At 33.5% G+C, this 20,142-nt stretch overlaps 1 protein-coding gene across 1 annotated transcript in view; it reads left to right on the top strand.

The window, feature by feature from the left end:
- Positions 1-20,142, top strand: part of DACH1 (dachshund family transcription factor 1) — a 425,335-nt gene that overhangs the window by 373,805 nt on the left and 31,388 nt on the right. The window contains exons 7-10 of the mRNA XM_039244384.1: positions 2,628-2,779; positions 11,794-11,941; positions 15,370-15,513; positions 16,019-16,087. Of these exons, the coding sequence (XP_039100315.1) occupies positions 2,628-2,779; positions 11,794-11,941; positions 15,370-15,513; positions 16,019-16,087 (513 nt within the window). The remainder of the gene's footprint in view (positions 1-2,627; positions 2,780-11,793; positions 11,942-15,369; positions 15,514-16,018; positions 16,088-20,142) is intronic.

Raw genomic sequence — 20,142 nt, 5'->3', positions numbered from 1 at the left:
GCCCAAAAGAATATTTTTGTTTTGTATGTTTGATCTTTGATTACTGTGTCTTCTTTTCAAAAATGTATATTGATCTAAGAATCACCCTTTATTTTTCATTTCTTTAGCCATTACTTTGCCCTAAATTTTATTGTTTCTTAGCTCCAAATTAAGGTAGAGTGGCCTTATGTAATATCTCTACTATATAAAATGACTAATGAATGAATCCAATAATGTGAGTCTATGCTGAATGGTAGTTGAAACCATGAAGACCAAGATGAGCATAAGCTTTCCATTGAACAACTGCAGAAAAATAGATGACACACATGCATGCGTGCATGCATGTGTGCGTGTGCACACACACACACACAAACACACACACACGTAGAACAATTTTCATCCTCTATCAGGAAAAATGGAGTAGCTAACGAAATACTGATGGAGGACAAAATATTTCACTAACTATAGGAATTAGCTACTTAACAGTTGGGATCAATCACTCCAGTCCAGATTAGGCTGCTTGAGGCTTGTAGATTGTGTTTTTCAGCATTCTGTCCTCAGTGTCTAGTACATTGTTTATGTTAAGTAAATATTGGCTGTGTAAATGTGTGTGTCATGAGTGATTTTATGAATTAATTTGCACAACAGCCAAACATAGTCAAGCATAAATGTATTGAAGTTAAATCGAATAGTCATGAGAATGATGGAAATCATACTCAAATGTGTGTGAGTGTGTGTGTGTGTGTGTGTGTGTGTGTGTATACATTCATATGATGCTTTTCTCTTGGACGATCTTTAAAGAATTGTGGAATCAGTCTCTAAAGCTGAAAGCAAACTCAGGTGGTCATCTGATTCTATGCCTCTCTTCAAGAGACAAGCAATTATTATCCCCATGATCTATTAAGCCACATTTTCTTTAGCATGTGACAGCTAAGGTGATGCTGATCGAAAAATATTGCTCTCCATTCTTAAACAATTTCACATGCACATAGATGTTTAACAAGCGCCTTTTTAGAGCTATTATGAGAAAACACTAGCAGCCTTGGTTTGGAGGAGTAATTTATGACAGCTAGGTAAAGGGTGTCCAAGATCATCTTGATCACATTAGCCATGCAGTAGCCCTACCCATGCAAGGCAGTCTTTCTTCAACCCCGGTGACAAGAGTGATAAAAAAAAAAAAAATAGTAACGACACAGTGAGTCCTACTTTAGCTGCTTACACCGTTTCTTCTTCTAGAACCTGCTGCCTCAGATCGCCTGTCAGTAAGTCAACAGAGAAGGGTGTGAAAGGAGAAACCGCAGAGGAGTGAGTGTAGTGTGAGAAGGGAGGCAGTTAATAGAAGACCTGTGTCCGATGCTCTCCTCCCCAACCTCTCTTCCCTTTTGGTTTGTTAACTAGAAATGTGGGAAGGTGAGGGAGATGAATTTAACTTGTTTTGATATTAGTTAGAGACAGAGAGGTGTGGCTACCTCCATAATATTTCTGCCCTAGAGAGAGGTAATTGGAAAACGTGTTGTGTGGTTAGGTGTTGTAATGAAAAATAAAGGAATGATCGAGAACAGTGGAATCAAATTATAAGCATAAAGGCAAGTGTGCTGAAGTTTTTAGCCACTTGCAAAATTGGGAGATACTATCAGGACTGTGCAAATATGTTGCTCTGATTAATTTTCCTGGGGTGAAATATGAAAATATTTATAAAATTGAGAATCCTGCCATGAATAAAATTTTCTCTGCAATATAATAAACTAAAATAAGCCATAACTTGTAGGTGTCTTGAATGAAACTGTAAAAAAAAATGTTTAAATAATAAAGAACTGAGTGAGAAGAGTAAGAGAGTAAAAAGAATCCATATTGGGACATTACTCTAAGTTGCTTATAATGTTGAAGAATATTCAATAGACAGAATAAAGATTAATTTATCTTAGAGGGTTTTATGTTTGATTTTCTGAATATTGTTGTGGAAGTTGTGTTTCATTATCTTTCTTTGGACTCTTTTTTCATGTATAAAGGGCTAGTTTTTCAATAAGAAGGTAAAAAGTATTCAGGATTAGTTGAATTAGACCTTTAGTTTTAATGATACTGAATAATTTGTTTATAATTTAGGAATATATTTGATTCCAGTTTTTCTTTTTAGTCATAAAATGACAAATTTTAATTGTCCATTCTTTTATAGATTCCTTATGAATATATTTGAACAAATCATTAATACAAAGGAAGGGTTAATTGAGGAACAAATATACTAATATACAAAGCATTTCTTTTATATGAAGCTCTAGAAATATTCTATTGTCAATCCAAACAGAACAAACTAAAATGAGATAATTGGGAAGGTGCCCATAAAGTCAGCCTGAGTATATTATCACAACTATATGTGAGATAATATTTGTTTTAAAAAGATTCTATGGCACTGTAAACTCAGTCTCATTAGAGACTGCATTTAAAAGGCTTATAAAGTTACTCATTAATGTTATCTTGTTGTATCTCCACAGCTTTTTCATTAAAGAAAATTCAGCAGAAAGCATTTTCTCCTGATAGCAGGAACCAATTTGCAATAAATGTTCTGGAAACCACTAGGGAAGCCATTACTGAGGTCTAATAAAAACAGACAAGCGTAACTTGTTCTATATTTTTGTTTCAATCACATACAGATGAGACCCCGCTTTCCACACCAACCGCAAGAGACAGCCTTGACAAACTTTCTCTAACTGGGCATGGACAACCACTACCTCCAGGTTTTCCACCTCCTTTTCTGTTTCCTGATGGACTGTCCTCCATAGAGACCCTGCTGACTAACATACAGGTAGGCCTTTCTGTTACCTGTGACAAAGTAACCTGGAAGATTCCGCTGTAAATTTTTCCTGAATTCATATCCAGCTTCACCCACTCATGAGATTGCCTAAATCATGACATAGAACTTTTTCCAGCAGTTCAAGATTTTGAACTTGCTACACTAATCAAACTGGTTTAGAAGTATTCAAATAGGTATACTCAGCCTTAATAAAAGCTTCAGTGGCAATGACCTGGGCATTTGAAAAAATCATTCTGCCCCAACGCTCTTCTTATTGCCAACTGATGGGAGGAATCTAACTGTTTAAGTTTGTCTCTGATTTACTAAACGACAGCACACCAGTTCTAATAAATATTTAGTTATTTTTAAACTGTTGGCCTTCCAGTGAGGAAATGATATGTTTAGTCACTTAAAATATGTCTAATATAAAAGAATCCAAAAAATCCCTTCTCTCATAAATAAGTTTGTTTCAGTTAATAGGGTTTCTTCAAAGAACAGACTTCAAAAAGCTATACAAAACTTTGCACGGATTTCCTATGTAGTCCCCAGGATGTATATTTTACGTACAGTACATTATGAATCAAAAATACTTACAGTTAACAATAACATAGAGCATGGAGCCAAAATAATAAGAGTGTTTGGGATACAAGAAAGCATAATTCTCCTGCCCACACATGAAGCGATCATGTGGATCCCAGATGGAGATTTTTGCCCTCTACTTCTCTGTATTTGGAGTAGCTAATAGTAAGAATGTGCTTGAAGATACTGTGCTGTTACTTTTGTTGTGTTTTCTTTTTTTAAATTTTTTATGCTACTACTTCATTCTTAGTGATATTTTCCTGTACACATTTCCTACCATATTAAACTTGCTCCCAGTAGAAATGTAATTAATTTTATTTACCTCTCCAAGGACATAACAGAAGGCCTTTAATGTAACATATCTTCTCATCTATTAATGTGGCATTTTTAATACTAATGTAATTAGAGTCTCCAGAACTGTATTCAACTTTAGGTTTTATATCTCAGTAATTGAAATAAATCATCAATCTAGCCTAAACTTAATCAAGGCCAAATAATTGATTATATTTTTAAACAAACATACATTTTTTTTATAAATTTGACCCATATTATTGTTTTATGAGGTAGAGTTTTTAATGAATGTCTCTTTTGTTAAATTAAATGATTTCAGAAAATGTCTATAAACACTTCTGAATTTACACTCTGAAAATAAGGGAATAATTAATTTTGTTATGTTTAGAACTCCATTTGAAACCAAAAAAAAGAGCAGAGAGTTCACTTAAAATTCTCCATCCAGTTGTATGTATCTTCATTAACTAAAATGTGTTTAAGCAGCAAACTGGTCATTTAATTTCAATTTCAGCAGAGAAAACATTTCTAGATTTCATCAGTATAAAGCAGCTTGCTCATCTGAAGAATGGGTTCACAAATGGACTCTTGCATTGTGTATGAATTTCACATCTCTGAGTCACATACTGTTGGCTTGGGAGTATTTATCCACCAACCCCATGCCAGGTTTCCCAGACTAGAAATGTATCTGTGTCACCTCAAACTGTAATTATTTCTCCAAAGAGAGAAGAAGAAAGAAAAGGAAGCCCCAGTTTTAAAATGCACAGATTTTAGACAAATATGTTATTGAAGGCAACTCTAGATTTAATATACTCTCTTTCTGACCTTCCCACCAGCCTTGAGGACATATTTTAGCAAGAGTTGATGATAGGACAATAGTCAAGACAAATTGTTTATTGTCAATCCCCAATCATAAGGATCTGGGTCTGTCAAAGTTAGAACACCTACAATAAGAATATTTTGTTGAAAATAAGTTATGCTTCTCCACTTCAGTGCATTCACATATGTGCACATAAGGGAAAATAAAGATTAAAAATCTTACTGAGCTCCATGCATAGGAATACACATACATATGCAATACATGCATATATATATGCATATATGTTAAAGATTAAAAATCTTACTGAGTTCTATGCATAGAAATACGTACACATATGCATACATATACATATATATGTACATATATATACACGTACACATACATACACACATGTTTACTGGATTTATGTTCAGTAATGGTTTCACATCATTTTGGAAAAGGTTATGAATCCTAGTTCCTTTATTATTGCCACATTTATTGAGTTATAGTAATATTCTAGGAATGGTATAGAATGTTTAAGCAGTCATGACCCTGGCTTATTAGGCATACAGTATAAATGTGTTTGCTGTCCAAATTCTAATTTGGGTAATTACATTCTGCCTACCTCAATTTCCTCTGCAATTTCAATTATATATAATGGAGTTCTCTGCTTTCTATTTCAAAATGGTAACATACTTTTTGTGTGGTAAGTTTAAAGTTCCATATTTCGTTTAGAGATATTTTATCAGGATGGCAATGAAAAAATTGAGTTAAAAATGTTTACATGTTTCAAATCATACGATACAATATGTGAAATTAAAGCTTTATTATGTATATTTATTATTTTAATTAAACTTAAGACATTGGGTTATATTTAAATTTAATGTAGATAAGTCTATTTTTCTTACAATTAATGACCAAAATCCCTTCAAAATAATGTGTTTAAGGGTTTATTTTCTAATACTAAATAATTCCACAAAACGATATTCTATATTTCATAAATCTCAACTTTCAGATTTGTAATGGTTAGTACAGATGTCCATTCAGTGACATATCCAAACTGAATTTTCATAAATGATTTTTCTTTTTTGCTTTAAAAGAGGACCTATAGAGAAATACTATACACTAGCATTTTTAAATATGCTATATGTACTAAATATATATACATATATGTGTATATATATATATATATATATACCATAAAGGATAGTAATTTCACTTAAGTGAGTGATATGGATTCATTCCAGATTTTGCTTTTTATGATTTTTTAAAAAATATTTTATGTGGATTTTGTTTTTCTCAGTGTGGGCAATCTTTTAGTATAGCTTCCTTATTGAAACATGTCCTTGGAGAACTCCCTTTGAGATTTTAAGTGAGGAAACTAGAATTTCAGTGTCAATTTACTGAATGTGACACCTCCGAACGTGGGCTACCCAATTAGCACACTTAAAGGAGAATTTTCAATTCTCAATCCAAGCTTTCTTGTTCTAAATAGCTACAGCTATTTTGGAACAAATAATTTACATTGTTTATTTTATTATAAGAATAACTTACAATGACTTACAAATATTAAAATAAGAATAGGTAAATAAATTTAAAAAGAAAGGTAAAATAAGGTAGAGAATATGATATTTAGTTAGGGGTGAGGATAGCATTGAAGATAGATGCCATAAGGGGATATGTGATAGAAGTTTGGTTCACTGTGATTTAGGGAGGAATTAAATACACAAGGAAGACCTAAAAAGATTGCTGAAATCATAGAAAATGCCAGTCCCAGTTTACAACACTATGGCCTAATAAATAAACATAATCCAACTATGGTATTTATAAAGTATTCTCTAATTTCTGTGTTTGACAAAAGAAAATGAAGAAGAAGCTGACTCACTACTAAGTCCAAAGTACTCTGATTATATATCTTTCAGTCTTTACAATTCAATCCCATGGCCAATAATGTTATATTATACATTTTTAAAAAGTTAATAGTTTTTATTTGCATTTTTAGTGTCATTTTAATTATACAGACAAAATGATTAGGAGGAAACTTTCAAAAAGAGAAACAACAAAACAGGACATTGGCTTCAAATTATGGGTAGACTAAGATCAGCTATATTGGTGTTACATTATATCTTTTTAATCATATTTAATCACATTTAATTAATGTGGAGAGAGCTCATTATAAAACCAAACAAAACAAAATAAAACAAAAAAACACAGTATTCTAAACATAGTTTACTATGATGATGAGAATAGCATTAATCCCTAAAAGTCTGGACTGTATACTGTACTTAGTAATTTATATTGTATATCGCAGCAATAATAGTAGTGATACTAGTAAACACTAACAGTTATTGAACAATCTTAATGTGTCATTGTATAGACAAAAAATACTTCTGTGTTTGTCTTCTACTCTCAATACCCTACTACAACATCACTTCACCTCCGACACTTGCTCACCAAAAGTCTGATAGATTTTTCCACACCAAGCAATTCTGCAACACTGGCTGGAAACCATACAATTTAACTCAATTATCTACCTGGAGATAGCATTACATCCCACAGGCTAAGAGTTCAGTCTCACAAAATTGCCCCCTACCCAAATATCAGATGACAATTCCAAGTCCAAGTTATAACGTGCTACTGACCAAGTTTAGATCAGGAGTTCCCATCACCCCACTCCTCGGTTTCAATTAATTTGCTAGAGCAGTTCGCAGAACTCAAGAAAACATTTTACTTACTAGATTACCAGTTTGTTATCAAGGGACATAACTCAGGTACAGTCAGATGGAAGAGATGCACAGGGCATGGTATGTGGGAAGGGGTACCGAACTCTCATGCCTTCTCTGAGCACACCACCTCCCCATACCTCCAAATGTTGACCAACCCAGAAGCTCTTTGAACTCTATTTGAACTCTTTTGAGTTTTTATAGAGTTTCCATTATATTGGTATGCTTGATTAAATCACCCACAGTTGTTGATTAATTCAACTTATAGCCCATCTGTCCTCCCACAGATCAGGGAGGTGGGGCTGAAATTTCCATCCTTCTAATCACAGAGTTAGTTCCCCTGACAACCAACCCACATTCTTAGGGCTTTCCAAAAGTCACCTGGTTGAAATAAACTCTGGTGTAGTTGGGAAGGGCTTAATATGAATGAAAAATGACACCCATTTCACCTTTTTGCTCTTTTCACTTAGGAAATTCCACCCATTGTAGGACCTTTATGCCAGGATTGAGATGAAGACCAAATATATTTTTCTTACTACAAATCACCGTGTCCACAGTTTATCACTGTGCTAATTCTATATAGTATTACATTGAATCATGTTTATAATCCCACGTAGTGGATCTCATTATTAGCTCCATTTTACAGATGAGTAAATGGAAGCAGACAAGTTTTTGTTCAAGGTCATACAATGGTGATGGAGTCTGGATTTAAATATAGGTAGGATAATTACAGAGCCCATGTTACCATACTGCTATATGTAATCATATAAATCACAAGATGAGTTTTGTACATGGAAGTGCTTTTGAGGGAGTGTCTGTTACTAACTGACTTTGGGAAACAGTAACCATAATACCAAACTAAGTATAGTTGTATCTCTTGTTATAAGAGCTTCTGTGAAAATGTATTGGTCGACACTGTTCTATTATATTTTTGTTTGTCTACAAAAGTTCCTAGTTTCTAGAGACACTACTCTTTCTTATCCTGAAAAGAAACACTGAAAGAAAAAAAAAAGTTTATATAAGCTTGGGAGTTCTGATCTAAGCATAGTCAATTTACTAGTCTGGGATTTTAAACAAATCATCTGTTTGTTCTGGACCTTTTTGTTTGTTTGTTTTGTTTTTGTTTTTCAACTTTAAAGGGTTTTAATTAGAATGGGCAATCACTAAAATCCCCTTCAACTAGGATGTTTACTCTCATTAGACGCAATGCATTACTGAGCAGAATTTTGTCACATTAATTCCAATGACACTCAAAGAACTTTGATTCTGATACTATCTGATTCTGAAACAATTTTTGTATAAAAAACAAACATGGTGAAGGAAGCTTTTCCTCTAGGGTCTAACTGGCAGATTAAGAAATATTTTCTTCATATCAGTATTACTGTAAGTTCCATTATATAAGCAGATATTTGTACTCTCTAGATTACATAAATAGAAGAAAATCTGCTAGATCAATTACAATGCCCTTCTGAAAAGAAATACATATAGACTCATTCTCTGAAAAATGATTAAAATAATCAAATTTACAAGGTAGATCATTTTAGAAAGCAAAACATGTGTGCATATGACAACAGTCATGCCTCACGAGAAAGAAATTTGAGGCCAATCATCGTCTCTTATAATTGCTGTGCCATAGAGTAAGCTTGAAATGCATTTCTTTAGAATTGTCATTGTCCAACATCATAACTGACCTCCCCCTGGAGAAAAATTCATGCTTTAAACCTTGTGCCTTTTGCTGTAATTCATCATCACAGAATTGTCATCGCGGAATTTTGCTCAATACTGCATGTCCACGTGAGACTCAGCATTTACTGTGACCTTTGCATATGATCTACCTGGAAAATTTACAGAAGTTACACAAATCTGAAAGTACTATTATCACTGATGGTTGAAATGGTGTCCTAATGATTTGTAGATGTTGTGAACACTATTTGCTATTGCTTTTCCCAGCCCCCTGCTGCATTGAAACTTAATCGGTTTTCTGTATTTTTTGCAGCAAAGCTGTCACGGGCAGTAACATATTTTTGCATATGTATCAGTTTGGCTCTAGTGCAGATTTTTGTTCACACTGGACTCCTACTGATATGCACTGATTTAAAGTCTAAAAATGAAACTTAATTTTATATTGCTTATAAGTAGTCCCTGGAGGGTATTGGATCTTAAAGCTAGTATTTTTCAGACATAATCAGCAGGAATAGGTAATGCATTACCATTAGGGACATTAGCAGCAAATGTAACAAAAGAAAACAGTAAACATAAATGTTCTTAGCAACTTCATACCTTACAAATATTAATATAAAAATATTAATATAATATTAAATAATATTAATATAATATTAATATAAAATTACACAGATTAGAGTTACAGGTTAACATTATTCAACATGTTTACTCATAATGATTGTTTCATATTTAAGGAACACCAAAATATTGTGTTTTGTCAGCCAAGGACAATAATAGTTTAATAGTAATTTATTTTAAACAGCTACTGATAATACAACCAATCAACACATTAAGTGGTGCCAACATTGGCATCTTGCTAAATAATCTCTAGACATTGCACAGAGAGTACATCTTTCAAAGATAAGTCAACAAGAGCAATCAGAGCAGAAAATTAGAATTTGGTATCTTAGAATTAAAATACAGCTAAACTAAAGTTTTAATTGGGGTGATCTAAAAGGGCACTTGATGTAATGATCTCTTTCATTTGTTACTAATTGTTTGTTCCTGATGAAGAAGAAACATACACAGGAATGTTGCCGAATTGAGTTAAGATGGCAGTTTCCTTAGCAGCTATGTTTTATTGTTAAAAACAAAAGAGTAGGGAGGGGCAAACAGCCATGTAGAAACTCTGCAGCTTGTTTCATATCACAAGTATTATACCAGGAAATTCAGGGTCAGCCATAACAGACATGAAATAATTTATATGTGCTTGAAATGAGAAGAAAACAGCTTATGATAATGCTACATTGGTGAGCTGATCTGAGGGTTGATGAGCTAATCTACTGGGCTAACAAGTCAAGCCGGAGTTGAAATTCCAGATTCGGACTGCTTATGTTGTCTCTTGCAAGAAGGGCCATATCCTAGATCAGATCTATGAACTAGCACCAACTTTTATTTGATTTACTATTTCAACTGAAAGTTTTAATGTCTGGTGTTCACAGACCAAGGCAAAATATCTTCTACTTCAAAAAAGGCATTTTGTATTGCCGAGATGATAAGCATGGATATGTTAGCTCTAATGTTTACTAATAATTTTCTCAAGGATATTAGGAGAGAACACGTGCAGAATACTTTTAATATGTTTTCATAATCTCATTTTCAAGAATTTCAGAATATGACTAAATTTTTAATTATCAAAGAGTAAATCAACCTACATACATATATGTATATGCATATGTATATATGAGATTCCATTATCAGTTGTATAAATACTCTACCATATACTCTTGAGTTATACTGTCAAATAGTCCCCTAAAAGTTATTCTCAATTTATTATAATCATTTTAAATAACTTTTTAAACATAATGCACTGTTAATCAGTAGGTTTTGTATCCCTTACATGTATTATATGTGCCAAGAAAAATATACCAGTGTTTTAATTTCTACTCATCAAATTTTTGGAATTTCCTATATAGCAGGCATTCTCTGGGCCCTAGGGACAAGTATCAACTGACAGAAAATGTCCCTGCCTCAGAGAATGTACATTTTAGTGGAGGAGACACAGCATAAAGCAATGAAAGAATACATACATGACAATATTACATAATAATAAATGATATGGAGAATTCTGAGGAGGGAATAATGAGATGGGTTGGAGGGCTATTCCAGAAAGAGTGGTATGAAAAAGTCTTTCTTGAGTGGCAACTACATAGAGGTGAAATGAAGTGAGGCATAAGCCACACAAAAAATGGGAGGAAAAGCATTCAGGAAGAGAACAGAAAGAGCAAAATCCCTGGTGCAGAAATCAATTTTCTTGAGAAATGGAAAGATAAGCATTATGTTCAGTATAATCTCAGTCGGGAATTGTAGAAAATGAGTTCCAAGGGCTAGGTGTGTGCTGCTAGGACCCCGGGGGATAGTATACACCATGCTGGATTGTCACTCCTCAGCTCCTGTTTTACCATGCTGATGTGCTGCCCGCATTTAGCTTTAGATCTGGATATTCTAATTAGAGGCAATCAAACCTGCATGGCAAAAACATGTCTTCCTAGGGGCGCCTGGGTGGCTCAGTCGGTTAAGCATCCGACTGTGGCTCAGGTCATGATCTCATGGTTCGTGGGTTTGAGCCCCGCGTGGGGCTCTGTGCTGACAGCCATCTCAGAGCCTGGAGTCTGTTTCCGATTCTGTATCTCCCTCTCTCACTGACCCTCCCCTCCTCACACTGTCTCTCTCCCTCTCTCAGAAATAAATAAAACATTTAAAATTTTTTTTAAAAAGCCATGTCTTCCTAATACAATTTAATTAGATTTAGAAATTCCATGCTTTAGTTACAGTACTTGTTCTAGTGAATAAAGAGTGAATGTACAAGAATGAAGGGATTTGATAAGTTGGTTCCTTTTTAAAGATGCTTTTAGTAATGAATGAAATGTACTTTCACCAAAATATTACAATTTTGAAATGCCTTCTTTGTACAGGGGCTCTTGAAAGTTGCCATAGATAATGCCAGAGCTCAAGAAAAACAAGTCCAACTGGAAAAAACGGAGCTGAAGATGGATTTTTTAAGGGAAAGAGAACTAAGAGAAACACTTGAGAAGCAGTTGGCTATGGAACAAAAGAACAGAGGTATTTCTAAACTTCCAAATGAATGTAGTACTTTATATAAAATATTTAACAGAACAATATTATGTTTTGTGATTTACTAAGAGACTACATAGCTTTTTTGTTAATTTACTATCACTGAAGTTCACAGAAGGATTTGAATCCTGGGCTCATTGTATTTTTTTTCTTCTCCAGAGTACATGGTTTCTCTTCTGTTCATACCTCAGGGAATTGAAATATATCTATTTTACCATTATTCACATCATTTTTATTGCTCATAGAGCTTAACAAATAAGATAAAAATTAGCTCTGATGACAGCCATGAAGAAAAATTTTGCATTTATTTACAATTTACCTTTAAAAACTTAAGAGATAAGTAATAAAGCTAAAGTAGAAAATACTGATTATTCAAGCGAAGAAGATTTAGTAAATATTTATCAACTGAAATTGAAGACTGTTGAATATCTGAACAAATGATCGAGTTGAGTGTTTGTATAATTTTCTGTCTGAATGGTTCATTTTTCATCCAACAAGGTCAAGTACACATTAATGTATAAACCAATATGAATTTTTATTGGGTAAAAATAATAATATTACCAATCTACGAATTCCCTCTTCTAACACACTTTACAGGGCATGTACAGATGATTTTGAAGGTCATTCATATGTGGGTGTTTATACTATGTATGAGATTAAGAATATTTTCTTTATAACCAACTTTCCTTTTGCCTCAACCATAAGATTATCTTAAGTACTCCAGAGGGAGAGCACCTATTCTCTCATTTAATAAGTATCCAATATAAATATTCCATGTATTCTCCTTCTACATGTTTGACACAGTCATTTGGAAATCATTGTTTCTGTTTTGTCTTTCAAACCAGCAAGACTTAGCAGGTTGTTTCATTAGTTACTATGAAGCAATAGCTAGTCAGTTTCTGGGATGAGGCTGATTTGGGAAGCCATCACTGTACATGTATAGGACACTTCTAGACAATGTAGTTTCATATCAATTTAGGTACTGAAGTAATCAAGACAAGATAAACATGGATAATGGGATGTGTACTGTATGAATAATGAAGATTGGTCAAAGAGTTCGTTACATAGAACCATCTTCCATGAGATGGCCATGTCTTGATTTTACTCTCACCTGGAGAATTCTCCTTCTCTTCTCCTTCTCCTTCTCCTCCTTCTTCTTCCTCTTCTTCCTCTTCTTCTTCTTCCTCTTCTTCCTCCTCTTCCTCTTCTTCTTCTTCCTCTTCTTCCTCCTCTTCCTCTTCTTCTTCTCTTTGACAAGACTTAACGATAGATCCTTGAATTCCTAAAATAATCTTTTGGTTACTTGAGAGAACTTCAGAATTTTATTGGTTCAAATCTGTTGGAGACTTTATCTTGCTTTTTTTCTTTAACCACTAGAGGGCAAAACATTTCACAGATCACTTCATGAACCTCCCATTTAATTAATTGTGAACAATAAATTAAAGATATTATAGTTATCAATTATAGTTATCAATTATAGTTATCAATAATTATCTATCATAAATGTATCTGTTGAAGCAGTGCACTATGCTGAAAAAAGAACATGGCAATATCATTTGATTCTATCACAGAGGTGGAAACATTAAGCAGTCAATGGCAAGGCATTGAGACCTTTGTGCCATGGAAATATACAATCTAAATAAATAATTCAGATTACTGTTTATTTTCAAAGATAAACAGTCATCTTTGGAAAGGGATATAGTAGGCAAATGATTTTGTTAATATGGCTTTCACACTATTTTTTTAAAATTTCATGTTTATTTAATTTTGAGAGAGAGAGACAGAGATAGAGTGTGAGCAGGGGAAGGTCAGAAAGAGAGGGAGACGTGGAATCCGAAGCAGGCTCCAGGCTCTGAGCTGTCAGCACAGAGCCTGACACAGGTCTTGAACTCAGGAACAGTGAGAACATGACCTGAGCCAAAGTCAGATGCTTAACCAACTGAGCCAACCAGGCACCTCACTTTCACACTATTAAATAAAGAAAATTAGCATTTATTCAAAGCCAGTTTTCTTTTTATTATAAGACTATAGCCAATGTACCTTTTGATAAAAGCAGTTTCTGTTAATATATGGTACCAGCAACAAAACTCCACGTTAATGGTCTGCCATCTCAACAATATTTATTATAACCATTGGCTATATGGAAATTAAAAATTGAAACAAATTCTTAGTTGAAACTTTATTGTTTTATTTTGCATTTTGACTAAATACTGTATTAAATAATAATGTTGTTATTCTTAATCTGCAGTAAAAAATCAAAAAGTAAACTTGGAATGGCCAGTCCTTATGACTATTTCTACCAAAACGGTTTTCTCATACTGATTCTGCCATATTCACATCCACAATATTTATCAACCAGCAAAAAAAAAAAAAAAAAAATATATATATATATATATAGTATACATATTCTAAAGAAAAATGTTTGCATAACCCCATATGCTGACTGCTTACCTTATATGAATTATAAAAGCTAAAACAATTATCATACTGAAAGTATAGGTAACATACATTTTATGAACATCATTTATTTGTTTCTATTTACTGATTACATATTATATACAAATATTTAAATTGTCCAGTAGGAGAAAATGTATCAAGATTAACTTTTGTATCATAATCTCATTTTTTATATAAATACTGCATCATTGCCAGCAATAGCATATTATTATAATTATTAGTAAGGTTTTATTCTCTGCCATATTTCAGCAGAATAAAATATGATTTTCTTAAACTATGCTATAGCACATATGAATTTGCTTAAAGTAATTATCAATATCTCTGAGCAAATTACAATAGCTTCATCCCCATCTAGACTGCTTATATGTTAATAATTAAGAGTAGTTAGCTCGTTAGATGCAATAATAATATTTATTGCATTTTTTAAAATTTCAAGGAAAAAATCTTAACTTTTGCAAAGCAACTTTAGGGAAAGTGCTCCATTTAGTCGTCAAAAATTGGTGCTTCATAGAGATAGGAGGCATGCTTATAAAGGTTGCATTATTCTAACTACTCTGACTATTTTGATTCAAGGGCAGAGACTAATCCACAAAATTTAATCTGGCTTCTTTTATCAGTGTATATAAATATTTACTAACATTAATTTCCCCTTAAATCTGTCCCAACTGATGACAATTAAAGGTATCTTCATAATACAATAGTAGAAAGTTACATAAAAATTGGTCTCCTTGGACATCACTGGGATTTATTTTAGGTAAAGGTGGGATTTTTTGAACTTACTCTGTATAAGTAGACTCAGCCCAGCAGGGAGGGCTAGATATATATATATATATGTGTGTGTGTGTGTGTGTGTATAAATATAAGTATATATTTATATATATAATGAAAAAACGTAGATCATTTGTAAGTTTGAGCATTGCAAAAATGTTTTAAAATATAATATACGAACTCTTTTCTAGCCATAGTTCAAAAGAGGCTAAAGAAGGAGAAGAAGGCAAAGAGAAAATTACAGGAAGCACTTGAATTTGAGACAAAACGGCGTGAGCAAGCAGAACAAACACTAAAGCAGGCAGCTTCTACAGACAGTCTCAGGGTCTTAAATGGTAAGAGGGTACATCTTTATGCATGGCTAATTTTCGTTTTTAGTTTTCAAAAGACAAGTTAAACCTGTGTTTGTGGTTTTATATTTTTCTATGGCTAGTGCTTCCGTAAACTGTGTTTATAGCTGAGAGCCCAGTGGGAAGCAGTCACAGGTGTTGGAGAAACGCTTTATTTCATAGATACCTTCACTGTCTTGTTACTTAACTTCGGTATCTGGGACCTGACCTCGCTTTCCTGTTTAACCAAACCTGTCTCTACTGAAATAAGCTAAAATATTCGTCTGAGCCCTTCCCACTCCCTATCCCATGTTATGAACAATTTTGCAGTACTTATTTATCTCTTCAAAGATTTTGATGATTCTTGTGGCTATGGTCTTTGTTCAGCCTTTCCAAGATGACACAGATGTATGTAATTTTAATTCAGCACCAAAGTAACAGGTTGCTCTTTTTTTAAAGGACGATAGAATCAAATGAAATATGTGTCACTCTTACCTTTCTGTGCTTTTAGACTCTCTGACCCCAGAGATAGAGGCTGACCGCAGTGGCAGCAGAACAGATGCTGAGAGGACAATACAAGGTAGGAATTTGCAAAAGGCTATAAATCTAGATCTTACTATATGAGTTTTTCCTCCGCTTTAGCCTGCTATTCAAGCATGTAGCCTACCATCTGGGCCACATCAAAACAAGTTCAAACAAGGTCAAGTTCATCTTGCTTGTTTATACGAGTGAATTCATTTTGTGCTGATAGATTTTCTTTAAATTAACAGGTCATTTCTGTTTATACAATGCAATTAAAAAGGAATAATTAATTTTAAACAATGTATGATTTAATCTTGGACACAGTAAATGTGTTTTATGGAATGCTTGAAGCCGGTCTCATGCAGGAAAGGTTTGTAAGTTCTATATTCTGTGAATAAAAGCATGGGTTAATCAAATAGGTAGTTCTTAAATTTGAAGATTTCTCTTTCTCTTTTTTTGTGACAGGTACGGCAAACTACATGCAAAATAGACTGGTTGAATGTTAACAATAAATAAGATTGTTTAGTCCTCTGTGGATTTCCTGAATGTTCTGTATGCCATTATATACATTTTAATAACACAAATCTGCTGAGCAAAATCATATATAGAATACTAAAGGGAGTTATATTAAACACTCAGAAGAGCTAAATATGTATATTGCCGAGACCACACTATTAGGAAAGAACAAAATCTGAAGGTAACATTTATATATAGTCTAACATCTATTCTAGGCAATAAACTCAGTCTAACAACATGAATACTAAACAGTAAAAAGAGTATTTGTTTTCTATTTTAAATGAAGATGGTTCTTCAAAGGGAAGCCTAAAATGATTAACTGCTATAATCCTCCCAATTGCTTTTATTTTGCATTTTAAGCTCAATCATTTTGAGGATATTGTTTGACATTAATTGTGCTACTTAATCAGCTCCAAAAGTGTCATTTTCGGTTTAGTGTAAAGAAAATACACTTTTGTAAAGTATCAGATATGCAGTAAGTAAAAATCAGAAATTTGACAAAGCATTCCTGAAGAATGTTTTTGCCTATATATATATATTCATACATATATATAAAACCAAAAAAATGGTAATTATTTTAAATCCTGAGACTATAACCATATGTTATTATGAGATATCTCCTTATAGATACAAGATTAATGCAATTGTACATGTAGGGAAGTCGTATTATTTTACAGCATTATGGATATCAGCAAAATTATGTGCCTATGTATGCATACAATCTTATTAATATCATAAGATTTCTCTTGCAGTTCTCTTAAAAATTGCATACAGATGTAAACAAATGAATAATATCAATGCCAGTCCTCTTTATCAGGGATGGTAACTTCAGTAAGGTCCATGTAAATATCATTCCTAATTTGTGTGTGCAGGGACCACTCATGCACTAATTTAGCTGATGGCCAAAGTGGCCTAAGAAAGCACATGAGTCTCCAGGTAGATGTGGTATATAAAGTATCTGGTATCTACAGAATCCTCAAGGTTGTCAAACTCAATCCAAGAAAAATGATAGAAAATATTCCTGCACATTCATGTAAGATTTGTTGTCAGTGTTAAGAAGCAATTGGGCAATGATTAAACATTGTGCATGTTTGACCTAATGTTTATTCCAGGAATTTGCTATCAGTAATATTTTGATCATCAACCAGGCTATAGTTATTTTAATTTTAATTTGCAAAATCCACATATATTCAAAATACACTTTAATATGGATAAAGTCGTGCTGTATAAGTTTGAAGTATTGACTACCCTCAATTTCTATTGTGATTTGCTTATTCTGAGTACAATTTTAAATCATAATTGGCCTTCCTTTTGTGATCCAGAATGCTCTCAGTTGAGTAACAAAGAAAACTCACCCAAACAACTTTATAATTAAGGCAATAAAACACTTGAAGGAGAATTATACATAGTAACATAAAGCCAAATATAAATGATTATGGAGTTATTTAATAGTTTGCTTTAGTTGTAATATAAAATCTTATTCATCTCATTCATTCATTCAGCTGATCAATTAAAAATATATGTTCCTGAATTCTAATGTAAATAATCAGTAATACTCCACTTTTATCACACTTATCCTTGGATTTAATGGTTTTATTCTATTGTTCAAAAGCATAACTAGTTTTCAACAAAACACATAATATTCAGGGTTTTAATTAGATACTATGATTTTTTTCTCCAATGTAATAAAAACTGGTAGATGAATCTGTATTTTTATGTTTTATTTGCTAAAAAGGTATTTCAACAGCAGTTGCACCACCCAAGACATTTAAAATACCGGGCAGAGCAAAGAGATCATCTTTTGCTGCTCTAACCCCACTAAATAAGCTCATTTAACATTTGAAGCGTTTTTTTAAACCTGAGACTACATTATTAATATGTTTGAGACACAGAACAAAATTAGCTGTGAACGCAAGAAATCAAATATAAAAACTATTGAGTTAAATTCCGTGTCTAAGCACAACGATGGGAGAGGCACCGAAAGAACTGGAATTCATTGCTAATTGGCGAAATGGTCTATGTCATGCATTTTGGGAGCCATAAGCACTTGCTGCTTTACAATATAAGAATGACACAAACTAGGTCTCTTAGTCCCTTTGCTTTTCTCTGTCTTGGTGTCCCCAAGCCCGGGTGTTGTGTATTCTTTCTTGTTCCCGGTTCAACCGTAAGTGACATTATTTTCTGTTCCAAAATAAACTCAACTTAATTAGGAAAGACAAAAGAAACCCACGTTTCTCTATGCTTGTCATGAATTTATTTATTTTTAACATTCTGGCAATAAAGAAATGCCATGTTTGGCCCAAGAGTTAGTCACCTAGCAGCTGGGCACTTAAATACCACTCAAGTGCCAGGTAATTACCTCCAAATAAGAACCTCGGATTAGACTAAATATTGCCTCATTGGCGTTTAATACCACTATTTCTGTAAAAACTGTAGAGGAGGGGAGGAAGAAACCAGAAAGAAGCTTGGAAAATATTCCTGAGCAAAGAGACTCTAAATAATTTAAATACTTGTGATACATAAAGTAAATCGTCTCATGCTACACAGGGATAAATTCTTCATTGCTGATATTTCTAGTAACTAACTCAAAATTTACAAGTTTGGTGGAGATAATATGGTTAGAGAATAAGCATAAAAAATTTAAAAAACAACTTGTTTCAGAAGCTGAATTATATGATTAACTCCCATGGCTTGAGTCTTACAGATTTGTATGTCATGATTTGTGCTGGAAAATTTTATCTTACTTTAAAGCTTCTTGTAAAATCTTTTGAATATGCAGAGTAGACAGTTTATTTAAATACTCACTGAATACTTTTTTTGGATGAGTTAATAAATAGCTGACAAGGGCAGCTGGGTGGCTCAGTGATTGAGAGTCTGACTTTGGCTCGGGTCATAATTTTGCAGTCCTTGGGTTCGAGCCCCATGTTGGGCTCTGTGCTATCATAACAGCTCAGAGCCTGGAGCCTGCTTCAGATTCTATGTCTCCCTCTCTCTCTGCCTCTCCCCCGTTCATGCTCTGTATCTCTCTCTCTCAAAATTAATTAATTTAATTTTTTAAATAAATAAAATAAACAGATATCCACCAAAACCCTTCTGCCCCCACCCATCCCGACACTGTGTCTATACAGTGTCAAATCTGTAATACGATGGCTTTCTTCAGTTAAATTCTAATCTCTTTTTAATCTTTCTTCCTAGGCAATGGCACCCACTTAAATGGTTTATTTAACGTATGTGGTTTGACAGTTTAAAAAATATATCTATCTCATTCAGACACATCTTAAGAGCTCCAGGTAGTATCCAACTTTTATTTGCCTCAAGGTCTCACAGAGGCTTCAGGGTCCAGGGCACAAAACCCAAAGGATGATGATCCCCTGCAAACCTGTCTTCATCCAGTGTTCCTTCCCCAGGGAACCCAAGCCCTTATCTGCCTGATGCAGTATCCTCCTTCGTTTCTAGGAAGGGAAGCACAGAGCACAGTTTCCCTCCCTCACGCACCAAACTGGTTACAACTCTTTTCTCTTATCTTCAAATCCTCTTGTCTTTTCTTTTTTCTTTCTTTCTTTCTTTCTTTCTTTCTTTCTTTCTTTCTTTCTTTCT

Source organism: Hyaena hyaena, unplaced genomic scaffold, assembly GCF_003009895.1.
Source record: "Hyaena hyaena isolate Hyena2069 unplaced genomic scaffold, ASM300989v1 scaffold_239, whole genome shotgun sequence".
Classification (NCBI taxonomy): domain Eukaryota; kingdom Metazoa; phylum Chordata; class Mammalia; order Carnivora; family Hyaenidae; genus Hyaena; species Hyaena hyaena.
This window is presented reverse-complemented; position numbering and strand designations above follow the sequence as displayed.